The sequence below is a fragment of the Bufo gargarizans genome, chromosome 2, assembly GCF_014858855.1.
Source record: "Bufo gargarizans isolate SCDJY-AF-19 chromosome 2, ASM1485885v1, whole genome shotgun sequence".
Lineage (NCBI taxonomy): Eukaryota > Metazoa > Chordata > Amphibia > Anura > Bufonidae > Bufo > Bufo gargarizans.
In genome coordinates this window covers 593,823,706-593,836,737 of record NC_058081.1, presented here as the reverse complement: position 1 = coordinate 593,836,737, position 13,032 = coordinate 593,823,706, and the positions used below count along the sequence as shown (strand labels likewise).

Below are 13,032 nucleotides of genomic sequence, written 5' to 3'. Positions count from 1 at the left end.
CTCATAAAAATATCCAATATATTGAAGTCTTACTGCCCAATGTTGAAATATGAGCTTATTGCAGTCCACCACGGCCCTCTACTTCATGCATACAGTACTAGTATCTGAAATAGTGGTATGGCATGATATCACTGTTTTATTAGTAAAACTAGTAGCATATATTGAAAGAAAATCTGCTACCAACATTAAAGAGGTTTTCTGTGTTTTTTTGTTTGTTTTTTCCACCACAGCCTGCTGTTCCTGTGGAAAAATCCATAATGAGTACAGGGAGAGCAGGTTTCAGCTTTATACCTGCGCTAATTAAAATCAGCTTCTGAGACAGGTTAGTAAGGAGTGCACAACCAATGGAGACAACAACATCTCCAGTGCAGACTGCAAAGAAAAAAAGGGGATTAGTCAGCACATCCCAATGTGCAAGAGGCCATGGCTGGAAGCACAAAAGCAAAAACAAACAGTGCAACAGTACAAAATGTATTTGCCAAGATCACATTTATCTAATGAACCTAGCATTAGCACTAACACAATTTCTACAGTGAGTGTGGCACTATTGTATTACTCATTTGTGTTTGCAGAGTGCTGTCGCATTGTTTGCTTTTGTTTTTTATTTTTCAGAACAGAGCGCAATCGCAGTCAAAACTGACTGCAATTGCGTACCTACTCGCGCGGGTTTGCCGCAATGCACCGGGACGCATCCGGAACTAATCCGGACACACTCGTCTGCAAGGGGCCTTACAGGGGTTCTCTGGATTAGAAAACCCATATTATAACCCTCTGTTATGGTTGTTGATGAATGTTCAGGACTGGGAACCATATAACACTTCATTTTCCCTGTAGTAGTGCTGCAGATTACAGCTGATCACTGGAGGTCCTAGCTGTGTGTGAGGCTTAATCAACAGCAAATAATATGTAGATCTTGCCTCTGTTTCTCAGCTATCGTACTAGCTATTGTACTATAGATGGCATTCTTACTCCACTTTGATATCTTCTATCTTGGGTAACTCCATCCGGGCACAATCTGCTGACTTCACTGACTTCTCCTTTTGAACCTGCTTAGGAGAGGCCAGTTGTTTTCTCTTATCTTTCTTTGAGGAAACGTCTCGTCTCTCCTTCTTGCTCTGAAACAGAATAAATGAGGATTCACATCTGAATATTTTATATCGTCGTTCTGGTTTATTGAAAACATGTTTATCGTGTTCAAATTAAATCTGGCTGCCTTTTTATTTTTTTATGGGTCAAACACGTACAAAGGGATCCCGACTTGAGATTGCTGCCTTCATATACCTCAGACGTAAATCCAAACACGACTGATGCTTAATGAAAAAGCTGAGAAATCCATACGAAACTTTTTACACAGCAACTCCATCAGCGGAAAAGTATATGTACACAAACACTAAAAGGACCCCAGCCCCATGGTCCGTGATTAGCACCTAGGGAACGGACCTTAAGGCAACATTAAAGGCTTTTCCCGAGATTTTGATACCGATGACCTATCTTCAGGATTGTAAATGGGGCTGAGCTGCGACACCAAGCACAGCCACTATAAAATGTACGGCGCTGTGCTTGGTAAGCACAGAGAAGGCCGCGGCACTCAAACAGCTGATAGTCAGAGGTCCTGGATGTCAGACCCCCACCTATCAGATACTGATGACCTATCCTGAGGGTAGGTCATCAGTATCAAAATCTCTGAAAACCTCTTTAAGATATGGCAGATATGGTTTAGATTTCCAGCGCAGACTCCATACAATAGAATGCTAGTGAATGGAGTTTACCAAAACCCTGTTTACATGCAGTGGAAAAAACTGCATAGATTTTACAGCATGCTGCAGAGATTTCCATCCCTAGCCTAAGGGTCCAGGCAACGTTGTGTGCATTAAAGCTGCATGGGGACATATAGAGGTCCTACAAGTTTGTACTAAAGAGTCAGAGGAATTCTGTGTGCCATTGTATGGTGCTCCACAGAATGCGTCAAGGAGAGAATACGTCCACACTACAGTATCAATTGGGGCCTTTAGAGATATACAGAGGAACTGTAATGACCCATGGAAGTCTATACGAGCCATAATACATCTGTCTGTTGAGGTTTTGCATTGAGTATGTTAGCTACTGCATGCCCACATGAAGGAAAGCCTTGATGTGGCATTTATCATGTAGACAGAGTTAATATAAGGCACTTCCTAATGTTTTGTGATTGCCCATATTGCCTCCTTTACTGGTCGAATCCACCATTACACTGCATGAATCCAGGGGTTACGACCACCCTGCAATCCAGCAGCGGTGGATGTGCTTGCACATTATAGGAAAAAGCACCTTTTCCTATAGTGCGCAAGCACGGCCACCACTGTTGGATTGCAGGGTTGTTTTAATACCTGGAAACCAGCAGTGTACAATGTGATGGAAAAATGAATCAAGCCAGTAAGTGCCTTATATTAACTCTGTCATTTGCTGAAATGAGACAACCCCTTTAACATAGAATGACTGTAGGAAATAAATACACTTAATTCTATACATTCACAACGTGTTAGATTTTGCCTAAACTCTGCAAAGATGTGAGGAGATCTGACACAGATTATGGCAATGCCTTACACTTATTGAAATGCAGCAAAGATTAAGATCAAAGTAATAATTAGAATCCAGTGTAGAGATTGTTGTGACAATTTTCAGACATTCAGCACGTCGTCATGATAATTCCTGCTCCTACCGGGTGATGCTAATTAATCCCACGTTATTTCCTGCCTCCAGAAAAATAGACTGCTGACAACTCTGGGTCCGGGGCTCAGCCAATATATCTGGTTAGTTCTCGGTAGGTATGACAATGTTTATACCCAGTGATATCAGAGAAAGTAAACCACTTGTGTGAACAGACTGGTTGCTTATAAATGTCAGTCATTACTTTTTAGACATTTCTGCACAGTGAAATGAAACAAAGAAAACAGTGAAATGAAAAACAAGAGATATAAGACGATGAAGACGAAAAAACTATGAAGACAAAAGTTACTAACTGCTAGACCTGATTTTCTGAGCAATATTCAGTATTTACATGTGAATCTTTAAAGGGGGATTCTGGTTGGTTAACGTTATCCCCTATACGCAGGATAAGCAGAGTACATCACTCGGCTATCTCCGCAACTCCCATGACATAAGTGAACTGGCCACTCCGTTCTTTTCAGGGGGCCCTCGTTCTGTGGATACGAGGTAACTGTCCCTCCCATGACAGAGGTTAGAAGATCTGAGAGACTGGCGGCACGTGAGGTTATCTGACAGCCTGTTTTCACTTGTTGCAGTGTTGTTGTTGGTAATGACCACAAATCTTATCCCAGGTGCAGCTTGTGGTCATTACTGCTCTCTATTTAGTCTTGACTCACACTTCCTACCATGCGGTTGATATTATCTGCCTGGAGTTGGAAAAGCTGGTGTGTTATTCTCATCTGAGTTCCTACTCATCCATTTTCTATTTAAGATAAGTGTACTTCGCTTGTATTTTGTTGTTCTCTATTGCTCGTTGTTTACTAGGCCTCAGGGAGACGCTGGTTCATTCATCTGGGAAGGAACCAGTAGTCTCAGACACTGTCACTACTCCTAGGGATTTTCAGGGTTACTAGGGCCTAGGTTTATGGTGTATGAATATTCCCACCTTCAAGGTCTATTCATACTGACAGGAGTCAGGGCTAGGTCTAGGGTTTCCTGGGTGGTCTCCCGTTCCCTTTCCTTACCCTTGAAGACTAGTTCCTGGTCATTTTCTGTCACAACCAGACAGCTGAGAAGCTCTGACAGAAGCCTTTTAGAACCTCCTCGAGTTTTCTTTGTTTTGAATTTCAGTTCCTCATCTCGTTAGCCTCTCTCAGCTGTCATGTAGTTGGACTGATTGCATCCCTTTAAATTCCTCCCCATAAAGCATTAGTGTGCGGCTTATACAACTTCCTGGAGTGTGTGTGCATGTTGATCCTATTTTCCAGCCTTCTACAAGATAAGTGCTGTACATTTATTTGTGATTTTCTGTTTGCTGGATCCCAGGTGACCCTGACTCCCTCCGTGTCTAGTGTAGGGAGCCGGTGATCGTGTCCCCTCACTATTGTAGGGTGTTCAGGTGGTATATAGTCGAGGTACGTGGATATGCGATCATCCACCATTGGAATTTTCGCATAGGCTGAGCAGACAGGGAGAGTGCCAGGTCTTATGCAGGGGTCTCCCTTTTGTTCCTTAGTTTTGGATCCAGTGAGTCATATATTCATTTTGCATTGTCTTGTTTCCTGTACACCTTCCGTGACATTATAAGCCGCCAAAAACCGTCTCAAGCATGGATCCGGTTTCACTTTTGACTGAACGCTTCCAGGGTCTTTCATTGGAGGTAGCTGATCTCTGTAAGACTCTTTCTCAGTTTCTAGTGACCGGTTCAGCTTGCGTTCATGGAGTTTGTTCTGAGCCTAAGATCTCGCTCCCGGATACGTTCTCCGGGGGTAGTGAGAATTTTGTGCATTTTAGAGAGGCTTGCAAACTCCATTTTCGCCTTCTTCCCCATTCCTCTGGTGATGAGGAACGGAGGGTGGGGATCATTATATCGCTGCTCAGGGGTAACGCTCAGTCGTGGGCCTTTTCGCTGCCGGTGGGGGCACAGCCCCTCCGTTCAGTGGATGATTTCTTTTTAGCCCTGGGTCAGATATATGATGATCCGGATCATGTTGCTTTGGCTGAGTCTAGACTACGTCTGTTATGCCAGGGTAAACAATCCGCAGAGATATACTGCTCAGAATTTCGGAGATGAGCAGCTGATACTGGTTGGAATGATGCTGCACTCCGAAGTCAATTTTGCCATGGTCTTTCAGAGGGATTGAAAGATGCATTTGCCTTTCATGAGAGGCCTATCTCCTTGGACTGTGCTATGTCTCAGGCCGTTCGTATTGACAGGCGTCTTAGAGAGAGAGGAGAGATCTCTCCTTCCTGTCATACTCAGTCCCAGGACAGTGCAGCGGTCTCATTCTATGCGCAGGGGTCTCAGTCGCTGTCAGCCCCTTCTGAGCAGGAGCCCATGCAGCTGTGGTTGATTGCCTCTGACAATAGAAGATTCAGCCAGCATGGGAAGGTTTGTTTTTGTTGTGGAGGTATAAATCATTTGGCAAATGTTTGTCCCTCTAGGAGATTCAGGCGTTTTTTTGGGAGTAATAAAGAAACAAAAAGGAAAAAATCTTTTAAAAATGTTCCATCTGTTACTATTGGCAGGGTTGAGGCGGAAATTGAAGGTTTTCCGTTTGCTTGTAGTTCCCGTTTTGTCCTGCCTGCCAGGGTGGCGCTAGAGAGCAAGAACATTTTTTGTGAGATTTTTGTAGATAGTGGAGCAGGTGTCAATCTCATTGATAATCATTTTGCGATAACTCATGGTTTCCAGGTGTGCACTTTGGGAAAGGATATTCCTGTTTTTGCTATTGATTCCGCTCCACTTTCTCAGAAATCATTAAAGGGCATAGTTCACAATATTCGTTTAATTGTGAGTGATGCTCATGTTGAGGATGTGTCATGTTTTGTCCTTAGAGGATTACCTACTCCTCTTGTGTTGGGGCTACCCTGGCTCACTAAACATAACCCCACCATTGATTGGCAAGCGAGGCAAATAAATGGTTGGAGTGACTTTTGCAGAGAGAATTGCCTCACGACATCTGTTTCTGAGATTTCTACTAAGACTGTACCACCTTTTCTCTCTGAATTTTCGGATGTCTTCTCTGAGACTGGAGTTCAGGATTTGCCCCCGCACAGGGAGTACGATTGCCCTATTAATCTCATCCCAGGCGCCAAGCTGCCTAAATCTCGTTTATACAATCTTTCCCAACCTGAAAGGGTCGCTATGCGTGCTTATATCTCGGAGAGTCTGAGAAAAGGACACATACGACCCTCGAAGTCACCTGTTGCTGCTGGTTTTTTCTTTGTTAAGAAAAAAGATGGTTCTTTAAGACCTTGTCTGGATTTCAGGGAGCTGAACAGTATCACTATTCGTGACCCTTATCCGCTTCCTCTGATCCCGGACCTGTTTAACCAGATTGTTGGGGCTAAAGTCTTTTCCAAATTAGATCTAAAAGGGGCATACAACCTGGTCAGGGTGAGAGAAGGAAACGAATGGAAGACGGCCTTCAATACCCCTGAGGGCCATTTTGAGAATTTGGTTATGCCTTTTGGTTTGATGAATGCCCCAGCCGTTTTTTCAGCATTTCGTGAACAGCATTTTTTATCATTTAATGGGAAAATTTGTATTAGTGTATTTGGATGACATTTAGATTTTTTCTCCTGATTTCAAAACTCATAAGGAACACTTACGTCAGGTCTTGCTCATCCTGCGGGAGAATAAATTATACGCGAAACTGGAAAAATGTGTGTTTGCGGTTCCAGAAATTCAATTTCTGGGGTTTCTTCTCTCCGCTTCTGGTTTTCGCATGGACCCCGAGAAGGTCCGTGCTGTGCTTGATTGGGAGCTTCCTGAGAATCAGAAGGCGCTGATGCGTTTTTTGGGCTTTGCCAATTATTACAGGAAGTTTATTTTGAATTATTCCTCTATTGTTAAACCACTCACTGATATGACCAGAAAGGGGGTAGATTTTTATTCCTGGTCGGTAGAGGCGCGTAAGGCCTTTTCTAATATCAAGGAGAGTTTTGCTTCCGCTCCCATCTTGGTACAACCTGATATTTCTCTACCCTTCATAGTTGAGGTTGATGCTTCTGAGGTGGGTGTGGGTGCGGTCTTGTCTCAGGGTTCCTCTCCTGCCAAATGGCGACCGTGTGCCTTTTTCTCGAAGAAACTCTCCTCCGCAGAGAGAAATTACGATGTGGGAGATAGGGAATTGTTGGCCATCAAGTTGGCTTTTGAGGAATGGCGCCATTGGCTAGAGGGAGCCAGACACCCTATTACCGTGTTTACTGACCACAAAAATCTGGCCTACTTGGAGTCAGCCAAGCGTCTGAACCCGAGACAGGCCAGATGGTCTTTGTTCTTTTCAAGGTTTAATTTTGTTGTCACGTTCCGCCCTGGGGTTAAGAATGTGAAGGCAGATGCCCTGTCACGTTGTTTTCCGGGAATTTTGAAGACCCGGGTCCCATTTTGGCTGAAGGTGTGGTGGTCTCTGCTCTTTTTCCTGAATTGGAGGCAGAGGTGCAGGCAGCCCAGTCAGAGGCTCCTGATCTTTGTCCTCCTGGGAGGTTGTTTGTGCCTCTCGCTTTAAGACACAAGATTTTTAAGGAACACCACGATACGGTCCTTGCTGGGCACCCGGGGGCAAGAGCCACAGTGGATCTCATCCCTCGGAGATTCTGGTGGCCTGCGCTTCGTAAGTCGGTTGAGGGTTTTGTGGCAGCCTGCGAGACTTGAGCTCGTGCCAAAGTCCCTCATTCACGGCCATCAGGTCCTCTCCTTCCCTTACCCATTCCTTCCCGTCCTTGGACACATTTGTCCATGGACTTCATAACGGACCTGCCTCGTTCCTCGGGGAAGACTGTGATTCTGGTGGTGGTGGACCGTTTTAGCAAAATAGTGCATTTCATCCCTTTTCCTGGTTTGCCTAATGCTAAGACGCTGGTGCAGGCATTTATTGATCACATTGTCAAATTGCATGGTATTCCTTCAGACATAGTCTCTGATAGGGGCACGCAGTTTGTTTCCAGATTCTGGAAGGCTTTCTGTTCTCGCTTGGGGGGTCGGTTGTCATTCTCTTCTGCTTCCACCCGCAGTCGAATGGCCAGACAGAGCGCGTCAATCAGAATCTGGAGACATATCTGCGCTGTTTTGTGGCGGAGAATCAGGAGGATTGGTGTTCTCTTTTGTCCCTTGCCGAGTTTGCTTTAAATAACCGTCGTCAGGAGTCCTCTGATAAGTCACCATTTTTTGGTGCATATGGGTTTCATCCGCAGTTTGGGACTCTCTCGGGAGAGGGGTCTTCTGGTTTACCTGATGAGGACAGATTCTCCTAGTCTTTGTCTTCTATTTGGCAAAAGATTCAGGATAATCTAAAGAGCATGAGTGAGAGATATAAGCGTGTGGCAGATAAGAGACGTGTGCCTGGTTCGGACCTGAATGTTGGTGATCTGGTGTGGTTGTCTACCAAGAATATCAAATTGGAGGTTCCCTCCTGGAAGTTGGGTCCTAGGTTTATTGGGCCTTACAAAATCCTGTCTGTCATCAATCCTGTTGCCTACCGTCTTGATCTTCCTCAGACTTGGAAGATCCATAATGTTTTTCATAAGTCCTTATTGAAACCTTATGTTCAACCCATTGTACCCTCGCCTTTGCCTCCTCCTCCGATTATGGTTGATGGGAATCTTGAATTTCAGGTCTCTAGGATTGTGGATTCTCGTCTTGTCCGCGGTTCTCTCCAGTACCTCGTTCATTGGGAGGGTTATGGTCCTGAGGAGATGTGGGTCCCAGTGACGGACATTAAGGCCACTCGTCTCATCAGGGCTTTCCATAGGTCCCATCCTGAGAAGGTGGGCTCTGAGTGTCCAAAGTCCACTCGTAGAGGGAGGGGTACTGTCACAACCAGACAGCTGAGAAGCTCTGACAGAAGCCTTTCAGAACCTCCTCCTTGAGTTTTCTTTGTTTTGAATTTCAGTTCCTCATCTCGTTAGCCTCTCTCAGCTGTCATGTAGTTGGACTGATTGCATCCCTTTAAATTCCTCCCCATAATGCATTAGTGTGCGGCTTATACAACTTCCTGGAGTGTGTGTGCATGCTGATCCTATTTTCCAGCCTTCTACAAGATAAGTGCTGTACATTTATTTGTGATTTTCTGTTTGCTGGATCCCAGGTGACCCCGACTCCCTCTGTGTCTAGTGTAGGGAGCCGGTGGTCGTGTCCCCTCACTATTGTAGGGTGTTCAGGTGGTATATAGTCAAGGTACGTGGATATGCGATCATCCACCATTGGGATTTTCGCATTGGCTGAGCAGACAGGGAGAGTGCCAGGTCTTATGCAGGGGTCTCCCTTTTGTTCCTTAGTTTTGGATCCAGTGAGTCATATATTCACTTTGCATTGTCTTGTTTCCTGTACACCTTCCGTGACATTTTCCTTCTGTTTATCCCCTCCCCCTACATTGTGACAGTAACTTTAACCAACTGGAATACCCATTTAAGGTCTCATGCACACACTCATTATGGTGGGTTTGTAACGAAAGTCACTACGAACGCTCATTCCCAATAATAAACCTGTGTAAATGTGCTGCCGATCACCCCATAGACAGACAAATCAGTTGAATTCATTGCTGATGCAGCATATTAAAATAATTGTTTCTGCGCAGCAGATTGTGCTGTGTGAACATCGCTCTGCTGCCCAGACACAATGAATCTCTGTGGGGGCAAGCGATAGCAGTAGCCTTTGCTCGTCCCCATACAGCAGGCATTGGGAAGGAACGGTTGCTTCACAATAACTGCCTGCTCGGTCGGGCAATGTAAATCCAACATGACCCATCTATAATATTGCACCCATACTGTATGAACCCTTAGGCAAAAAAAAATGGATCTAGAAAATATACATTCTATTCTATGCCATACAGCATAGGAAATATGATGCAGTATGGAGATATATAGCGGCAATAAACCATAGGGAATCCACAAGGCAACGAACAGGCTCCATGCCTACTGTTTCACCTAATACTAGCAAGTGCATCCCAACAGGAAAGTGAAGATTTGCTTGTGTCCCCCCCCCCCAGGCCTTGGTGTTTGTTAATAGACACAACTCAGTTGTTTAGAGCTTTGCACACAGAAATAGCCCAGGTACCTAAAAGTATTGAAAAACTGCTTAGAATAGGAAAAATATTCGAAGAATTTGTCTCCTCTTACCCTACACAACAACTCATCTGGAAACATTGCTCGCCAGCCTGTACCTTCATTCCACTGTGCTGGAACAGAGACGCAGACAGTACAGGTATAGGCTCATCTAGTGAACTTATGCAATTCGTGCAGCATGAGATCTGATCTGATGCCAGCTATGGCGGTTGGATAAAAGAATCCAATCCAACCTCCACAGCTGGCATCACTTCTGCATTTTAGTAGAATGTGGCACTCGTGTCCTGTTAATCGGGTGCTCTAGTTTTGGGGTCCCAACCCCGTAGAGGACAACAAATAAAATAAACGTAGGCACTCCTTGAGATTTGTTTGAAGTATTGTGCTGATTTTTATTTGGTTTTCATATGCAAGGCAATGCATGTACACGATAAAGTGGACTTGCATAAGAAAACCAAATAAAAATCATTCATTTTATTTATTATCACTTCTGCATGGTATATAACAAACACAGCTTGTGCAATCAACATGTTCTCAGAGACATTTTACCAGAAGTCGAAGCTCATCTAGCGTCTTCCTCAGATGCAGTACTGGATCTGCTTGAGATTTGTGCAAATATATTCTCTGACCTGCATTATATTTTGTAAGCTCTGTTTATTATTGAGGTATGTTCACCCCCCTAGGTCTTTAAAATGTAATAAATTAATACAAGTAATGCTCACCTGATCGATCCCCCCACTTCCCGATTCCCCACCAGTCACATATTTGTACTGGATTCTCATCTCTGAACCCTGTGGGGGACTCTGGAGGCATCAGAACGGGAGCAGCAGGATATCGTGAAGTTGAGCACCATTTCAAGTGGTTATAAGTGGCTGGACAACCCCTTTATTTGAATAAAGACTAACTAAAGATGATAATTATCTTTTGAGTTATATGAATTACATACCCATATAACAAGGATGTCACTGATTGGATTCTGCTAGTCATATCATATTATGTCTGGCGGCTGCTTATTTCCTACCTGGCCAAGCGACATACTGTAAATGTGGGAAAGAAATGGGGCACTGGTTTGTACTGGGAAAGGAACTTATTTGAGATACTAAATAAAAGAAGGTGTGAGGTTATGGCTTTTTATAGAATACAGATTACAAACCAAGTTTTCACTTTCCACTGCTGGCTCTGCTGGCTTGTCTAGAAGCGCCTTTGTTTCGAATGCTCGACGAACCATCCGCACAGCTTCTGCCCTAATTTCCTGATCCAGAAGAATTGGTTTAAAGGATACCTGGATCATGCACCTCTGGAACAGATTAAATATAGGTCAAAACTGTTATTTGAGAGGGTCCTAAATGAACTATCCCAAAATAGACAGTCAACAATGTAATAAACGTTAAAGTCTCTGGATCACTATGGAGTCAGAGAATGAATGAACCCCGGTCTCAGGGCACTGCTGCACATGTGCTCTCTTTACAATGAAATGAATGGCACTTATGGAAAACTCAGTGTGGTTTTGGTCTCGAGATCAGTGGACGTTCTATCTGACAGACATTGAATGAGTACTATAAACGGATGCAGTATTAATGTTAAAGAGGCTCTGTCACCGGGATCAACCCTATTAAACCAGACATACTGTCTGGTATTGCTCCTACTGCTGATTAAAATTATACCTTCCTTTTGTCTGTATGATAAACAGCTGCAGAGATATCTGTGGTTTTATTCATATGCAAATGTTAGAAGTTCGAGCACCAGGAGGTGGGGCTAAATCGTTTGAGCACTGCTTTGTAACACCCCCTATGCTCTGCACACTCCCCCTCTCCTTGATTGACAGGCTGTCCAAGAGCTGTGTGCTAGCAATATCAATATCACTATGTACTATAGCATCACCACACTGAGATCTGCTCAGAAGCCTAATCTACATATTACTGCTTTATTCACAGACAATATATGACTAAAAAGACACCAGTAATATAGGTTATCTTATAAGCATAGAAAACACATGCTTCTATAAGTGGTAATGTTATAGCTTGGTGGTATAGTGGTCTACTGTGCCTGTGGAGATCCAGGTGAGACATGAGTTTTCTTTCTGTAATTTTTTTTTTCTTTTATTTAAAGAGTAACTAAACTTTTAATCAAGTTTTTTTAAATGTCCCAAATGCCCTAAAAATCATTTTTCGAATATACTTTATTATTATTATTTTTATTTTTTTACTAAAGATATTTCCCTTAAAGCCCTCATTTAAATTCACTATTCTCCACATCGCTGACATCGCAGACTTTATGAATGGGGCCACAGAGAACAGAGTACGGGCAGGAGTGCACATTTCTGCTCTTGCCTGTGCCCCCCGAGGTTGGCTAAATGCTGGCATAGCACATGAGTACCCTGCAACCATGTGCTATGCCAGGATTAGCTGAGGGGAGAGGGCTCCTCTCTGTGCCTGCTTCACCAAGCGTTCTGCATGTAAGCTTTTAGCTTAGTGAAGCAGGCACATTGTTACGGGGTACCCATGTGCTATGCCAGGTTTCATCCAACAGACAGGAGCAGCAAAGTAAAAAGTCCAAATCAATGAAAGTTTATTAGAAAAATTATTTTTAGGGGATTTGGGACATTTTTATTATTTTTTTAAAACTTGATTAAAATATATGATAAGGACATAGACTTTTCTTTTGGGATAAATGTAGAAGAAATAAAAAAACTTCAAGGTCTCTCCCAAGATTCAAACCTGGGATCTTTGCATACAAAACTAATCACTTAAAGGGCTTCTGTCACCCCCCATTTAGCAATTTTCATTATCGGACATTAGCTATTTGCTAATGTCAGATGAGTCCATATATATCACTGTTACCTGTCTCTGTGCTGTCATTTCAGTAAAAATCTTACTTTTATAATATGCAAATTACTATAATATGTAAATGACGTCAGCCATATTACAGTGTGGTGAAGCTACAGTACATAGTAATATGATATTTACCTGCTAGCACACAGCTCTAGGGCACAGCTCTGCCCTCAGCATGTCTAGCCCTGTCACTCAAGGGAAGGGGGGTGTTACAAAGCAGTGCTCAAAAGATTCAGACCTGCCTTCTGGTGCTCAAACTGCTCATTTGCATATACACAGATATCTCTGCAGCTAATTATCGTACAGACAAAAGAAAGGTGTTGTTTTAATCAGCATGATGAGCCCTACCGGGCTGGTTTAATAGGGTTGATCCTGTTGACAGATCCTCTGTGATACTCTAGAGCTGGCCATACACATTAGATGTATGTGGACCGAACCGATTGATCTCAGT

The 13,032-nt window shown here is 43.6% G+C and overlaps 1 protein-coding gene across 1 annotated transcript in view; it reads right to left on the bottom strand.

Moving 5' to 3' along the window:
* Positions 1-13,032, bottom strand: part of CFAP74 (cilia and flagella associated protein 74) — a 202,839-nt gene that overhangs the window by 52,433 nt on the left and 137,374 nt on the right. The window contains exons 27-28 of the mRNA XM_044281876.1: positions 10,904-11,047; positions 970-1,115 (exon numbers count right to left, since the gene is read on the bottom strand). Coding sequence (XP_044137811.1) covers positions 970-1,115; positions 10,904-11,047 — 290 coding nt within the window. The remainder of the gene's footprint in view (positions 1-969; positions 1,116-10,903; positions 11,048-13,032) is intronic.